The sequence below is a fragment of the Syzygium oleosum genome, unplaced genomic scaffold, assembly GCF_021117445.2.
Source record: "Syzygium oleosum isolate NSW1041296 unplaced genomic scaffold, Sole_v2.1 Sole_v2.02, whole genome shotgun sequence".
NCBI lineage: Eukaryota > Viridiplantae > Streptophyta > Magnoliopsida > Myrtales > Myrtaceae > Syzygium > Syzygium oleosum.
Window position 1 is genome coordinate 2,014,088 of NW_026607486.1, and position 16,290 is coordinate 2,030,377.

Genomic DNA, 16,290 nt, shown 5'->3' on the forward strand with positions numbered 1-16,290 from the left:
TTACCAAACAAGCTATTAGTGATTGATCGAGGCAGAGTAACATTCCGTATGAATGTGTTTTTGAAAACAGAAGCTAATAGAATTATACCGCTCCTGCAACATTATGATCTTACGAAAATCGCTTTTTTCGATGCGCTTGTCGACCATCCTTGATGAACAAAATGTCTCGATTTTCAAAGATATTGATCACTCATAATACGAAAAAGTAGTGCATTTGTCCAGAGGGCACCGGCAAACGAAGAACCACGACATCATAATAGTCCCCTAGCAAGCAGATCCAAGTACAAAGAAAGACCACAAGTCTTATTCTTCTTATTGACCAACTCCGCAATGCTCATAGTTTTCACCAATAAACAGGCCAGATGCAAGAAGAGGCACCTGAAGTAAAAAAGGGTTTCCTGAAAATCATGGAAGTTACAAAATTTTCCTGCTTGTATTCAGTATGCCGATCGTGTACTTTTAACGTTACAAGGGTGCAGTCGCAGTCATGCATACTGCAGGTAGGCCGAACCTCTTCACAAGTTATTTTCGTATGACAATTCCTGAACTTTGAATGTAGGATTCACGAGCTTATTGCCTCCCCAGAGCAAAATTTAGGTGCCTCATGTGAAAGCCATCGTTTGAGCTGTCGCCGCGCAAACTAGGTAGCCTGGCTCTGATCACGCTGAAGCATTTGTTGAAGTTGAATCACTTGTTCCCTCTGTTCCGGCGGCAGAGAACTCAACTGTTCTGCCGTTAAGCTCATGACTTGCTGAAGCAAAACAGACTCAACATCTGACGAAGCCTGTCATTGGAAAAACAAAAGAATCACGCAGATAGGACCTCATTCAGTTCAATATCCTCTATTAAGCTTCAGAGCACAGAGAATCAGGAACGCACGGGAAAATATGAACAAAAAAATCCCATGTCAGAATTGAAACTAGAAACCTTTCCATGCATATTTACAATTTGTTTCAGTTATAAATCTCAAACTAGAAAATTTTGTCTTGGAAGGTGCCACCAGATGACAGTTTAAAGTTGCATTGCTCAACCCATTGAACTTCTGCAAGTATCATCAAAAAGAAATTACCTGAGATGCTTGCCTTTCAGGATGCTGCAGTTCCATTTGGGGAGCCGGATTAAGAGAAACTGGACCAAAGTGAGGTGCCCCAGGTACCACAGTATTATTCGGACCCCCCAAAGGGAAAGAGCTGGCCGTGACATCTTCTAATCTCATCCGCTTAGAAGGGTGATTGCTTAGTTCTGAAAGCTCACCGCCCATTCTACCTGAAATGCCTGATGATATTGAGGGGCCAGGCTGTTATTTCAAAGGACATTAGACAGAAGAAATTGCTCATCCAAAGAAATGATAAGATTCACCTTTCTATAAAAGAGAAACTAATAACATGTCAAAGCAGTTCTTTTTCTGCAAAAGCAAAGAATTAGAAGAATTCGCAAGGTTTGATTTATGACAGGATCAAAAGATTCTTCAAGCACTTCAAAGTTTCTATGCAATATGCATGGCATGTTAACAAAAAATAACTTGACCTATTAAAAGTTTTGCCACTTGCTAAACTGCAATGTGTAGATCAACGGAGAAGTAGTACGCACAGAATTGTCATACACGATATGATAGTCCAACATTATATCTTGTCTCCTCGAAATTTTGTAATATTTGATAGATTTAATTATCCACACTCTTAACAAATAAATCACAGCAGACTCCGGAATCGTACTCTGTGCTCACCAAATGCCCATTATAACTGCCCAAATTCCATTTATCAGTTCTTCTACAATGCCGGTAGAGGGAAAAAAAAAGTCTCGGCCTCAAAAACACAGAAAGTTTCCTTGATTCAACTAACAGTATTCATCAACAGATTCTCTATATTTGTGATTTTGGAAACAGCAAATGTTTTAAAACCTGATCCCCGACATCTGATGTGGAAGGATGAGGCAAAATAGAAGGAATCCTAGCTGCATTTGAAAGACCCACCTGAAAGTTATGAGCTAAATCTGCACCGCCAACCAGTCTTGGTTGTTGAGATGACAAGGAGTGCATTTGCTGAGTAACAGAAGCAGCAGTCGGCACAGGACCTCGTGCTGTGATAGGTAAGCTGGCGGAAGCTCCTGACGCTGTGAACATCCCCTGTGGGTAGTTAACTTGTGGAACTTGGATTTGAGGTTGCATCACGAGTTGTGATGGCCCAGATATTTGGTTTTGTGCATGAGAACTTTGAGACACCGAAGAAACTTGACCATGCTGCAGTTTGGGCATCAATCCAGGTTGTTGCATCCTCTGTCCAAGTGGGGGTAGCCCAGAAGGTTTTGGAATTGCTTGCTGCTGAATCATATGACCATCTCTGACTGAAGGCTCTGAAGGTTGAGAAGGACCCTGCCTAATATTTGGCATATGCAACTGCAAATTTCAAACAAGATGCTCACTTTGACATATAATAACATGAACTAACCCCCAACAAGAAAGCGGGTAAGAAACTAACCGTTTGTGGAGTCACCAATCCAAGCATTATTTCTGCCTACATGAGTCCCCTCCCAAAAAAACAGTAAATCAATATTGATAACTCAGGACGACCAGTAATCAGGTGACAAAACAGCGCATCAATATTGACAGAAGCACATCATAATAAACCGGCTGTGAACAATGGCAATAGGCAATGCTAGAACTTCAATAATCCCTTTTATACACAATCAACATGTCATTTACAAAAAGGAAAAAAAAAAACAAAATATGTAGGTTTAACTTCTCCTACGAAAAAATATTGAAACTGTAAACAGGATAACCTGAGGCCGGAACATGTTAGAACTCTCAATATTGTAAAAAAGTATCTAAGGCCAGTAAGAGTAATAAAAGTGTCAACCAAACTTTTCATCTGCCAAGCTCATGTCTCTTTTTCCACAAAAAATGTAATTTTTGGTACCATAGCACCTCTGTTTCTCGCGAACAGGGATCAATAAAGATACAGCATAATCAGTGTTAATAAAGTAGTGAAATTGGAAGAACCCTAAAAGAACTCTTTCAAGATTCGTCATAAATAGGATGAAAGTGAGAATAAGAACTCCCAGGCATATAAAAGGTTCTAAAGTAGGCCCTGGAAAAGATTTCGTGTGTGGATGAAGCCATCATAGAAAAGAACGACCAGAATAAGAACTCCATTCTAGAGATTCTATGGTATAGACTATGATAGGAGAGGAGATTTCTAAATGCTGACAAGTACCTGAAATAGAGCTTTACACAATTGTGGTTTTGATAGCAGCAGCTGCCTTGCAGATTCCTTGCCACGAGTAGCCATTGCCTACAATCAAAACAGAAGTTTATGATGGGCCAATCCATGATCAAACAAAGAGAAAATGATCAGCTTTTCTGCAATGTGCTTACTTTCAGCTCAGATATAACTTCAGTAAGTTGGCTCCTTGACATTTTGGCCAGGTGAAGGGTTAATGGATCATTTGCTAGAGCTGATTGACTCTGAAGACCATTTTGATTTGGCAGCACGCTGGCCTGGGCACCACCAAGAGCTCCTGCCATGGCTGCTGCGGCAGTTATAGCAATATGGAGACCAATGGGCTGATTAACAGACTCTCCATGAATGGCAGGGCCCCCGACTTGCCTTGGAGGATCTGTATCCAGACATTGGTGGGTAAAAGGGATCTATTTAAGATTTTATTTAGGTAGCCTAAGATGACTGAACCAAAATAGCTCGTAGAACGGAGGTAACTGACCAGTACTTGAAGACAATCCAGGCCCACCGCGGCCCTGAAAGAAAAGCCATTAACAGATAATCTTCGTACTCCACAAAAATTTATACAAAACAACCAACACGGTCAAGTCAATGAGGGGGTGTGGAGGGAGCCATGGAGATGAGATACAATAGAATGACTTTTTTTGTCTTTTTTTCTGCATCAATATTTTGTTTACATCATTTACCAAGTCAGCCAACTAAGACAGTAAAGAGAACCCAGAAAAGGGTTCTACAACCCCGGTGAAGTCCATGATACTTGAGGACAATGCCATATCATTTTCTTTTCAAAATTCATATCAAGGTTATTGCCCCGCATAAAATCAGTATTTTCTAAAACTTAGTTCAAAGACTGGCCCTACTTCCTTTCTGTACAATGCTTTCAGTTAACACTAGTGTCTTAATCCTTTATCACACATAACAGACGAAGCATCTCTAAATTCATCCTGAATAAAACAAGGAAGCCAACAAAGATAAGTCAACATGCAGAAAAGAATCCAAAAAATAGTACGAAATAGCAAAGAAGAACTTCATTTTTGCCTGATTATACATCTATGTATCTTGTGGATGCTCAACTTTATCCCAGGGTCTCCTAAGTGATAAAAGAAAGAAGAACTCATAGTCCTTTTTAACCTGTGTCGCCACCGAAAAATTTCATCTTCCTACTAGATCGTGTAAAGCCATCATTTACCTATCCAAATCACCATTAATGAGTTTCCCCCATCTTAACCTTGAAGAAAAGAAGGAGAATATTTATTTTTTGATTACCAAAATCTCAATTGCTGAAACCCCTTCCAACTCCCACCCCATAACAACATCCTTATTACAGAAAACAATTCAGACACCATAAAGCTATCATATACATATCCAAACCACCATACATGAATTTCTCCAATCTTATCCTCAATAGAGGAGAGGAGAAACTTTGTTTTTCATTACCCAAATCTCAATTGCTGAAATCCATAACAACAGGAAACAATTCAGACACCATAAAGGAGGAATACATGGGAAAAAAATATTTGAATTAGCTTATAAATAGTGAATAAGATATATTTCACCTCACCAAGTATGACTAAGGAAACCAATCAACTTCTGCAAACAAACAACCAGAAAGCAGTCTAATGAAACTCAAAGGCACATGCAATGTTCGGGGTTGCACTGCATTATCAAACACATTATTCCTAGTAGAGGATCAGACTATTTTACACAACCCATAAACAGCATTTCTCAATTCATTACTAACAACTTTTACAAATAGCTCATCCATTGGTTACATCAAAAGAAACTACAATGCACTGCTGCACTTGTGAGACAAGCCAGCAATATGCCGTCATGATGATGAAAAATTGACAAAAGAAAGTATCCATATAAAAATACAAGAGTTCAGTGACAGTAACCTGCTCCCGATTTCTATCAGATCCTTTGTCATTTTCAGCGAAATCGACCCGTAGTTGCCTCCCATTGATCTCATAACCCTGAAGGTTTCGACGAGCACTCAAAGCTGTCTCCTCATCCTTGTACTCACAGAAACCGTAACCTTTTGGCTTTCCAGTTTCTCTGTCAATTACCAACCTGAAACATGCGAGCAGAAATAGTGCAAACAAATTCGAGTGAAAATGCTTATCGATAGTGAAATCAATCATGTTAAAAAAAGATGAGTTGAAAGGAGAGCTAAAAAGTACAATTTACTTTAAGCCTCTGGGATGCCTCATTACTTGCCCAAGTGTTAGTCTAATACCAGTGTTTTTAAACCCGGACCGCTTGAAGAACCGGTCTAGCTTCCCATTTGCAGGTCAAATGGTTAAAATGGTGGAACCACTGGAATGATCATTATCGCGATTTACAACTAAATAAGGTGATTTAAATAATTAGAGGCGATTATTCATTAATGAGCACCCAACTCAGTTAATTTGGAAGGTGGCATACATTCTTAGGGTCAGGGGTTCGGTTCCCCTTGTTACCGCCCCTGCAAATTTTTTTAGGTCTAAAGAACTGGTCAAAATCAGTGAGTGGTCCACCGGATTTACTGGTTGAACCAGGTGAAAACCGGGTTTGACCAGTTCTTCACCAACCTGGTTATCAAATAAAAACCGTACCGGACCACGGTCCAGTTCTCGGTTCAATTAGTTCAACCGGCTGTTATGGTCCGGGTTTAAAAACACTGCTGATAGCAGAAAAGTGCTATGCGAAGTGCTCTAGCAGTATTCTTGCATTGAATTCCCAATAGTTTAACTGTTGACATTTCTTCAGTATTCAAAATTTTCACTTTTTCAATTGTTGAACTCTCGGCCAATTGAACGAATATCTGACAAGGTAAAACCAACTTCTTTTTGTTCTTGGAAACAAATGCAACCAGAGCATCATCTGAGAAGAATGCGGCCCAACCCATGTAGCTTTTTTGCTTTCCAAGAAAACACATCACAAGTAAAGCAAATACACTGACGCCCCAATTTAGGATGCGCCAATACTTAACATCACACATGGCACTAGATAAACATTCCAGGAGAAGCCAATTGAAAATTCCGTAAGTACCACCACAAAAATCTATACAATTCAGCAAACTTGCCAGTGAAGCATGAACACTGGAGCAAGCTCATCACTACCGAAATCTTATCGAAGTGATACGCACCTGAAAGACACAACGGGGCCGACCTCCTGACAGATTTCTTTAAGCTGCTCCTCGGTGGCGTCATAGGGAATGTTTCCAACTGAAACAAAAACGCAAAAAAGAACAAACGATTACTCACACAATCCACCGCCATGCACAAAGCCTCGATTCACTGTAAAGAAGAATCGCACCCAGAAGAAAATTTCCCGTCTTTAAGAGGAAATCGCAGTTCCCGAAGCCCCAAGACGAGATTTTGCCCCGATTTTTTTCGCCGATTCACGATGAATCGAAGCAAGGAGGACGGCACAGAGACAGAGGGAGGGAGGGGGAGAGAGAGAGAGAGAGAGAGAGAGAGAGAGAGTACCGAAAACGCAACGATGTTGGGAAGAGGCCATGAATCAACAACAACAAGGGGAGCGGGAGAAGGTGAAGCTCGGCTCCATCTTCTTCTTCTTCCTCCTTCTCCTCCCTCCCTCCCTCCCTCCTCCTCCGCCGCCCTCGCTCGCCTGTATCTTCGTCAGTCCTTCGCTCCTAATGCGATTCGCCGATGGCAAGCACGGAGTCGCGAGACTTTCGGCGGATTCGACAAGGGTGTGCGCGCGCGCGCTCCGGAGACGTGCTTTGGTCGCCGAGGAATCGGAGTCGGCGACGGCGGAGGAGAAGAAGCGCTGGGTCGCGGCGGTCTCGTCTCCTCCTCTCTTAGCTCGCTCGGTCACACGACACCACCCCGCGGCCAGCCTGGCCAGGCCCAAAGAGATTTATGAAAGGAGATTTAGGACGTGTTTTCAGAATTAAATGCTAGTTTGTATACATTCTCTTCCAAGGGCGTAAATGAAAATCGTTCTCTTTCCCGACCCAATTTTTTGTTAGAAATAGATTATTTTATTTATATTTCCTAGGCAAATTTCTGAGTAAAAAATAATAATTAATAGCGACATAAAATTCATTTGATAAGTTATTTTTAAATTTCTATTTCCAATTGCGACGACTGACAGCCAGCGGGCGGCAACATCGAAATTTGTTTGATAGGTTATTCTATTTCTGTTCCCGATGGCGGCGGACGGCGGGCACGATAGTAGGGGGTGACGAGCGATCAAAAGTGTTTTTATCATTATTTCTGTTCTAAAAATTAAAAATTAAAAATTAAAAAATATAAATATTTCTCATTTCTATTTCAAATCTATTTCTAATATAAAAATTTATTATAGAAATAAATAAAAAAATAAAATTACGTTGTCAAATGAATTTCTGTAATGGTTATCATGTTATAGATATGCATATGAATATTTTCTATGCACCGACTACATGTATTATTAGTAAGACAATGCATTGAAAAACACCAAAATTTCTTAAATTGAATATTTAAAGAGCTTCGAGAAATGCTGGTTGAAATTAGATCCTTGCTTCTCATTGACCATGCGAAATAATGGCCCACCGGAATTCCATGGACTCCAATACGGCGTGCGCTCTCTCTCTCTCTCTCTCTCTCTGCTTACACGGTTTTTGAACTGAGAAACGCATCAAGATCAAATCTTTCGCTCTGTTTCTCAGACCCTTCTTCGTCGTCTCGCGGTCGAAACCCAGAACGGAGTGAAGCCCAGATCCATCTCGAAAGCTACATTCCGCTCATCCTCATGCGCCACATTTCACGACCCAATGGTGGGTTCGTGATCGTGTGTCGGCCTGCTGTCGAAGGAAGCCACGTGCAGTGCTAAGATGGGTAAACTGGTAAACCTCTCTCTCCCTCTCTCTCTCTTTCTATCTGTGATGCCAGAGAATTGGAAAGATAATGAGGAAGTAGTGAGATTGCCTGGGTATGTTTACTAGATCTGGAGGTTGGAATTATCTTCTGGTGTTGAATGTGTTGGCTTCGGTGGGAGCTCGGGACATTGTCAGGTTGGGTCGCGGGGAAGTGAACATGTCCGTTAGTAAAGGGAATAAGTGAAACAGCTGTAAGAGGGGGGGAAAACGTAGCTGCCTTTCTTGTTAGATGTGTGGTCCCAAGTTGATGTCGAGGGACTGAAATGGGTGGAATGTAGATCCTTGATACTATGCTCGAACTGAACTGTCCTGTGGAATTCGTCACCGTCGAGTTCCACGAGTTTTATCAGTCGGTGACTCGTTGCCTGTACAGTGCCCGGCACCTCTTTTCTCTTGCTCAATTGATATGTTTCTGTTTTTTCAAAGTATATTGAGGGACAGTTCTTGGTTCCTTTATGCGGGGGGATTTGACAGAACACGGAATATATTGCAGGGCATCGGATTTCTTGTCCAGTTCTAGGTTGCCGAATGCAATAAGCTGTGTTGGTGTTAGCATTTCCGAAGAGATCTGAAGTTATCTGAGTTGACTGGTTCTGTTGAAAAGATGGTACTTTGGGAAGGGTATGTAAGTGATGAAGCAATGGGTACATTTGCCCCAATTGTGGTCTATTGGGTGTATGCAGGATTCTATCAACTATTGCCTCCCCTGGACAATTACCGGTTACATACTAGAAAAGAGGAGGAAGAGAAGAATTCGGTACCGCTTACAATGGTTGTGAAAGGTGTATTGCTTCAACAACTTGCGCAAGCAACTGTTGCTCAGGGGCTCTTTATGGTTAGTATTTTGATTTTAAAATCATTTTTCAGCCGTTGTCTAAGTCTTGGAATTAATTTCACAAGTTTTTTTTATTTTTCTGGTCTTTGTGTAATGGTTTATTAGCTTGCATTTGGGTTTTAGAGAACCTGACTGCTGCAGTAATCAATTTATATCAGATAGGAGAATCTAGTGCTTTAAGTTCCTTGTCGAGAATACGTGAGAGCTGGAGAAGGAGGACATGTTTAGATTATTTCTTGGGCGGTTAAGAAACTTGTGTACATGTGTGCTAATTAGCAAACTTTAGCTTCCTTCAATAGGGGAGATTTAATCTGTAAAATATTCTTTTTTCCCTTTCTTTTCTTTTTGTTTTTCTTTAATTGGGAGGACGGGCGCGGGGGGGATTTCTCGGCCTTTTGGATTCTTTCGATTGATGTAGATGAAAGTTAAAACTGGCTTCCATTTGCTTATTTTCACCATAGAATTATGTTGTTTATTTCAACATGCTGTACTGCAAGATGTCGGACTAGCCCTCCTGGAAGGAGGAGGAAGAGTTCGATCATGTGTAGTTGCTCAAAATTGACAATAATCACCTGGCAGAGCGCTAGGATACCAATCTCATGGAGTTAATAGGACATAGAAGAACGATATGGTTTAAGTTAGAAGTTATAAGTGTTAAAGAATTGACTAGAGGAAACAGATGCACTAATACTTTCCTTCTCGTCCATTCTGGACGGTGCAAATACACCAGCACTCATTAGAAATGATCACCTTTAATGGAAATGAAGATGTAAACTAACGTCATAATGTCTGAAATTATTGATACTGATTGTCAAATTGTAGAATTAGATATAAGTCTGAGCTGGAAATTAAGTGGAGTTGCACAAAAGATCCATGTGCTTGCCCTGTTGCCCTTTTGTGAATAACGTAAGGTTGATATCACATTGATCGAGTGTTTCTGATGATGGACTCAAGTCCTAGTTTTCATCAACCTCATTTCAGTTGAGTTCTTTCCTTTGCAGTTGTGTTGTATGACTGAATGTTGTCGAAATTCCTGGTACTTGTTTGCAGCATTTCTATTATAAACGGGAAATCCATGTTTGACTGCATGGTTGAGCAGTTGTAACAATGGCAAGTTCTGTGACATTGTTTTGCATACCTATACATGCCTATGTTTATCGTCGTTACCAGGGAGGTTGATATTTGGCGTAAAATATCATTCTGTTTCCATTTGATTGCAGTTGACATCAAAAGCTAATCCATCAGGAGTGACAGTTCAGCCCTCCATACCTATCCAAATACTGCAGTTTTTAGTTGCAATGCTGGTCATGGACACGTGGCAGTACTTTGTGCACCGCTATATGCATCAGAACAAGTTCTTGTACCGCCATGTCCACTCGCAGCATCATAGGCTGGTTGTCCCTTACGCAATTGGTGCTCTGTATAATCATCCACTCGAGGGTCTCCTACTTGACACTTTTGGCGGGGCAATCTCTTTCCTTGTGTCCGGGATGACCGCAAGAACTGCTGTGTATTTCTTTTGCTTTGCTGTGATTAAAACGGTCGATGATCACTGTGGGCTGTGGCTGCCTGGCAACATATTTCATATTTTCTTCAAGAACAACACTGCTTATCACGACGTCCATCATCAGCTTCAAGGCACTAAGTACAACTATTCTCAGCCATTCTTCTCCATTTGGGATAAGCTCTTAGGGACTCACATGCCCTACAACCTTGTAAAGCGACCAGAAGGAGGTTTTGAGGCACAACTGGTGAAAGACAAATGACACTAGGACGATTTTTTTTTTTTCAGCATTTCAAGCATTTTCATGATGAGGGCTTTCATTCTCGGGATGTTGGGCAGAGATGTTCTCATAAGGCTCTGGGTTTAGCGGGAAATTCTTCGAGGTTGTGAATTTGTTTTTAGATGATTGAGTGTATTTATTTTCTTAGTTGAGTGGCCCATCTTTGGTAGCTATCCTGTTGTTCAATGTTCAATCCATTTCTTTTACGCATGTGCTAGATTTTTCAGGTACATTGAAGCCGATGTAAAGAACAGGATGACAATTTATTTGTTGCATTGTATTGTTAGGAGGTTGCATACTGCTTAGACAATGGCATATTTTGTGTGGCGTTGCTGGTTTTTTTTGTCTTTTAAGGCTTTGATGTCTACCTGCACTAAACTTTTGTTACTCCCATGTCAATTAGACAACAGAACAGTTTTCCTTTTCTGTGGACATGAATGGCTTTCTCTCTACTTCTGTAATAGATTAAACACGAAATTATACGAGGTGCTAATCTTGATTTGGAAGACTCTTTTATCGCTTACTTGTTCTTGCAAGCGCAAAACTCTTTGTATGAGGTATTTCCCCTCCCTTTAATACTCTCCGAGAAATCAAAATGTTATCCGATGCAATAAAGAGCAAACCAATTAACTTGCTATAAGCTACCGATTAAGAAAAAAATATCTTGCTGGAAGCTTCAGGTGCTTTATCCGATTAGAAATTTTTACCAAAGCTAATCCGAATTTTCAACATAAAGATTCTTACAAGACTTGTTAAATATCTTTCATCACATAAATCCTTTCCCTGATGTCATCCTCAGTTTCTATTCACTACTCAGCGCCCGCTACCCGGGGATCGCTGTTCCTAACTCTGCAAACGTGTTTAATCATGGATTGTTAACAGTGTATAATACTATAATTGGCAGATTTACCATAGGTCTATTTGCTTTGGTTGCTTAACATTCACTTTGCACAGTTTAATCGTAAGCAGAGTTTCCAGCCAAGTCCGAATATAACCTGAAAACAGAAATACAACTTTCCAACAAATCCAACCATAGATAGTGCACCTGCCAAGCAACTCGTCAGCCTGGAAATTGTTTTAGGAGTATCTACCTTTCGAATGTTTCATCTAAACTAAAGGCAACGCAATAGACATATCCTTTCACATGTACAAATCATGTTTTAGCATTGGCATATTAATAGCTGAAAAATGTCCCCTTTAAAGTTTCTGAGTCCTAAGAAAGTAAGAGAATCAGATCTACCACCATCCCCCTCTTGGCAACATGCTGCAAGCAGGGCTGGAGTTTGAAAGTCAGATACTTAGACGGAATATCAAATCTTGGGAGAATGGCAACATGTAATTCATGACAACACGGCGTAATATCAGCTCTCAGGCATTCTCATCTGCGTTATTTCAGCTGGTGGTCGCAAGGTGCAGACCATCTCTTTTGTCTTTCCAAAATAGACCTGTATTTACAAGTGACAGACCAACAAATAGCATGAGATTCTAGGTATGCCGGTAAGAAATGGCTAGAGAATATATGCAACTCACTAAGGCAAAATAAAATTAACAAAAAAAAGATCGAGAAGATTGCAACAATGGTATTCACCAAACCTGATCAAGGGAATTCCTCAGCTTACTCTCCATTTCCTCTATCATCCTTCCCATGTTACAAAGATGGCCCTCAGCAATTGAGAGGTCCATATTCATCTACATGGCAAGAAAACATGAAAAGTTCCATATGAAGCAAACTGAAGTGAACATGCAGATGATGTAAACTAAAATATCTTGCACCCAAGATAATTGCTTCAAAATGAGATCCTCATTAATTCCATGACTAACAAAGCTTTGAATAACATAATGATGCTAAAACTAAATCCTCATTAATTCAATAACTAACAAAGCTTTAAGTAACATAATGATGCTAAAACTGAACTTGATCGCTAGATATCCCAAAAACTAAGAGAACCTTCCCTCCCAGTGAACCTAAAAAGATTATCCTGTGGTTTAAAAAATAATAGCATACCAGTGAGAAGCAACTCATAAAGAATACTACTGAGACAGCCTGCTTACAATTACATAGATCATTTCTTAGACATTATGCAGCCATCATGCAATGGGGCAGAACTACCAGAGACACGCATGCACGGGAGAGAGAGAGAGAGAGAGAGAGAGAGAGAGAGAGAGAGGAGAATAAGGCCCAATGTGCATAGTTTTCCTAACTGCAAACTTTGTCAAGCTGGCTGAAAGTATATCTACGTTAGAAATACTTTACTAAAGAATAAAAGTAGAGAGCCCATTCAATTTCGTGCACACATCTATGTTGTGTCGAAACGGGTACTTAGGCCTAAAGTGCCAAATCCAGGCAACATTGATATTTAAATATAGGAAGGCCTATCTGGGTCAAGCTTTCTGCTAAAAATTTAGACACTCATATGCTTTTCCATCCCAGTAACTCTCGCATGTTTCAGGCAAACATCATCTTTGGTTAGTATTATTAACGCTATATTTGAATCTCCTCATATATCGAGGAAGAAATTTCCTCTTCGACTGAGCTATTATAGGGGCTCTGCTAAAAGTTGTCTCAACAGGTAATTAAAAACCTCCACGTTCAATGTAATCGAATTACCTGTCTTCTAATAGACCCAGACAAACTGAATGTGCCGGATGATTCATCATCTGTAGTGAGAGAGAGCATAACAGTGCTGGTTAAACAATAATGAGCTGTCCCATCTTCTTCAGGACCCACCTATATACAAAACCGAAGATGTAGTATGACAGAACCCTAGAATGCAACAGCAAATAAAAAAAAAAAAGAGAGAGGAGATGCGGGAAACAGGGAAAAGGTGAGGCTAGGAACAACTAACTGTTAAACTGATTGTACCTCAATTACATGTATAGCATCCCACGCACCTTCCTCCAGGTAACCCCTTCTTCCATGAGCCGTCTTCGATCCGTCTTGATGAGAAAATAGAATGTGAAGAAATTAGTGATCTGTACACTATAAAATGGGTCATCTAGCACAATAGAACCTCACCTTTCTTTATCAAAAAGCAGCCAACAAAACCTTCATTATCGTCTTCCCACATGTAGACCGACGAAATGCCACCTTCATAGTACCTATGCATCCACTGCTTAATCAAATTGCCATATCTATGAATGTAAATGGCATTTGTTTATAAAATACAAACATCCACAAGCTCCGATGAGGGCATCTGAGATGCTTAGATTGTTCCTTAATATTTTCATTGGCAATTATACCATTCCTTTCTCATAACCGGAATAGAGAACGAGGTAAGCAAAGGACCTCACTGGTCACGATATATTGCAAAGATGTCATTCGCCTCGATCTCCAGTTTCCTTAATTCTGAAGACGGCTGCGTGCCATCTTCCAATGGTGGATGGTATTTACTAGACCAGGGTGACCTGCATGGACATAGCAGGTAGCACAGTAAGAAAAGACCTGATTCATTATAGACCTGGCAACCAATAACCAACAGCAAAATAGATAGTGATGATAGATCCTAAACTGAAGATTCACAATGAAGTTCCAACAATTTGTTTACTCCAGCAAGTTATCACTGATTCCTAGCGTGTCACGTGCCCCTAATATGATTATTCTGCTTTGTCATGCATAAAAGAAGGTAACTTAGAGAAAAAAGGAAAAAAGTAATCGACAGTGTCATTGTCATGCAGTCGCTACGCTATATCTCACCTACAAGCAAGTAATGCACGTTTCTTTTCCCAAAGCCGAAAGTAAAAACTGTAGCATTCAAAAAGGAGCATAAAACCTTGACAAACTTCTAATACAACGCAGATAGCCCATATAATAATACCAGCACGCTATAAGCAGCTATCAGATTACGCTAAGGTTCCGCGCTACTTCAAGAGTAGACAGTCAACAGTCGCACCTGTAAGAGTCGGCATCTCTGTTGTATTCACACAAAATAAACTCCTTTCCAGAGTCTACATCGCACAAAACCTGCCATTTGCTCCATGAGTGAGTTCCGTAGTGATATATATTGCAATTTTAAAAAAGTAGATAACGCGACCACTGTACGCTAGTATAAATCCTGACTCTTTCCAGCCGCAAGTTCTACAATACAGGGATTACATTCGACCCGGGAAATTCGGACTCCCCAAGCCGCGAAATTTAGATCAACTTGAGGAACGAGCCAATGCGAACCCAGTTCTAACATTAAATGTAGATGGAAAAAACAAGAAGAAAAGGACAGGATCAATCGACAGCATCGTGCCATTTACCGCAAACCTATCCAGTAACGCCTCAACAATGACCTCATCCTGTTCCGAACTCATCATCTCGTTTCCGTCCGGTATCGAACTCGTCCCGTTCTATCCGACATCAACATCAGCGTTTCACTAAGGACCCCCAATCCTATCCAAAACCCCCAAATAGTCTATTCCTCTCACGTTCTCGGCCATCGCCAATTCGAGCATTGTCGCTCCCATGGGGCTTTCCATTTCCAGGACAATCACGGCGTCGAGGAAAAACACGACAAGCTTCGGACTTCCCAAAATCCCAGAGGGGAACCGCCAGAAAGAAACCGCGAAAGCCCTAAGCGCGACGGGAATCGGAAACATCGGCACGCACGCGGGCCGGCCGCCGCCCCAAAACCAGCGGAGCTCATTGAAATCCGAAGCGCATTGTCGATTTGAGAAATCACGAGCCCAAAGGAATTCCCAAATCGGAACAGAAAAGAAAAGAAAGACGTCTCAAAAACCTGGAGGGGCTGGTCGACTTGGGAGAGGAGATCGGAGGAGTGGTGGGGCAAGAGGCTGAGGAGAGCCGAGAGGGCCGTCTCCGTGTGCTTCGGCGGCATCCTCCTCATCAATCCCAACGCCGCCTCCATTTCCCTCCTCCTCCTCCTCCTCCTCCTCCTCCGGCTTCGTCTTCTCCTTCGACGACGAAGGACACGGAGGAGCAACGGAACGTGCGCGGCGCGGCAGAGAGTGAGAGAGAGAGAGGGAGAGAGACGTGTTCCCGCGAGGGAAGCTCGGATCGAACCAGAAGTCGCACCTCCTTCCCTTCTCTCTCTCTCTCTCTCTCTCTCTTCGGACACGGATTGTCGAAAGATGTTTGAAATTTGTTGCGCATTTTCAGTTTCATTTTTTCTTCTTCTTCATTTTTTTTTTTTGGGTTGGGGGTGGGGGAGGGACATGAACTTTTGAATTATTGGGGGTGGGAGATCAAATCGAGTTCCCAAAATGGAATTATTTTGGGTAGTCCAAAAAGGCCAACACTTCCGGAATTGCCCGGCGATGGCCTGGGCGAGGGAGGCTACGACCCTCGCCGGTCACAATAAGAGCCCGTTTGGCAAGTTGCAAAACAGTGATAATTTATGTTCTTTTGTTTCCAGAATCAGTTTTGGAACAGAAATTCGTTTGATAAATTTTTTGTTCCCGGGCACAAATTTTAAAAATTTGTTCCCAAAATCAGTTTTGGAACACAATCAAGAAGCAAAAAAAAGTAGTTTCTTGATTCTGGGAACAATTTTTCCATTTCTGATTATTCTTGATTTTCTTCTTCCTTCTTGGTTTGTTCGGCTTCTTCTTCATGGCCGGCGGCCG

The 16,290-nt window shown here is 41.2% G+C and overlaps 3 protein-coding genes across 3 annotated transcripts; 1 reads left to right on the forward strand and 2 right to left on the reverse strand.

The window, feature by feature from the left end:
• Positions 1–282: 282 nt before the first annotated feature.
• Positions 283–7,101, reverse strand: LOC115684666 (cleavage stimulating factor 64). The gene is made up of 10 exons (XM_056308487.1): positions 6,707–7,101; positions 6,364–6,442; positions 5,132–5,306; positions 3,718–3,751; positions 3,374–3,615; positions 3,213–3,290; positions 2,478–2,513; positions 1,973–2,395; positions 1,070–1,297; positions 283–784 (listed from the first exon to the last, which is right to left on the reverse strand). The coding sequence occupies exons 1-10, from the start codon at positions 6,735–6,737 to the stop codon at positions 641–643; spliced, it is 1,470 nt and encodes a 489-aa protein (XP_056164462.1). The 5' UTR covers positions 6,738–7,101; the 3' UTR covers positions 283–640.
• A 717-nt stretch (positions 7,102–7,818) lies between these two features.
• Positions 7,819–11,057, forward strand: LOC115684669 (very-long-chain aldehyde decarbonylase GL1-9-like). The gene is made up of 3 exons (XM_030609506.2): positions 7,819–8,070; positions 8,597–8,938; positions 10,159–11,057. Exons 2-3 carry the CDS (start codon positions 8,708–8,710, stop codon positions 10,702–10,704), a joined length of 777 nt encoding a protein of 258 aa, XP_030465366.1. The 5' UTR covers positions 7,819–8,070; positions 8,597–8,707; the 3' UTR covers positions 10,705–11,057.
• A 656-nt stretch (positions 11,058–11,713) lies between these two features.
• Positions 11,714–15,686, reverse strand: LOC115684670 (probable F-actin-capping protein subunit beta). The gene is made up of 8 exons (XM_030609507.2): positions 15,444–15,686; positions 14,613–14,683; positions 14,014–14,127; positions 13,739–13,821; positions 13,586–13,659; positions 13,331–13,450; positions 12,316–12,411; positions 11,714–12,167 (listed from the first exon to the last, which is right to left on the reverse strand). Exons 1-8 carry the CDS (start codon positions 15,570–15,572, stop codon positions 12,084–12,086), a joined length of 771 nt encoding a protein of 256 aa, XP_030465367.1. The 5' UTR covers positions 15,573–15,686; the 3' UTR covers positions 11,714–12,083.
• Positions 15,687–16,290: the final 604 nt, after the last annotated feature.

Bases quoted from the DNA above. Each gene is read 5' to 3' on its own strand.
- LOC115684666 (XM_056308487.1), bottom strand. From the start codon at position 6,737: ATGGCCTCTTCCCAACATCGTTGCGTTTTCG. The intron at 3,616-3,717 runs GTCAGTTACCTC...GTCTGGATACAG, and splicing joins TGGATTGTCTTCAAGTACTG to ATCCTCCAAGGCAAGTCGGG. The intron at 785-1,069 runs GTAATTTCTTTT...TTCCAATGACAG, and splicing joins CTGAAAGGCAAGCATCTCAG to GCTTCGTCAGATGTTGAGTC.
- LOC115684669 (XM_030609506.2), top strand. From the start codon at position 8,708: ATGGTACTTTGGGAAGGGTATGTAAGTGATGAAGCAATGGGTACATTT. The intron at 8,939-10,158 runs GTTAGTATTTTG...ATTTGATTGCAG, and splicing joins TTGCTCAGGGGCTCTTTATG to TTGACATCAAAAGCTAATCC.
- LOC115684670 (XM_030609507.2), bottom strand. From the start codon at position 15,572: ATGGAGGCGGCGTTGGGATTGATGAGGAGGATGCCGCCGAAGCACACG. The intron at 14,128-14,612 runs GTGCGACTGTTG...ATGTCCATGCAG, and splicing joins AGAGATGCCGACTCTTACAG to GTCACCCTGGTCTAGTAAAT. The intron at 12,168-12,315 runs GTTTGGTGAATA...TTGTAAATACAG, and splicing joins TGAGGAATTCCCTTGATCAG to GTCTATTTTGGAAAGACAAA.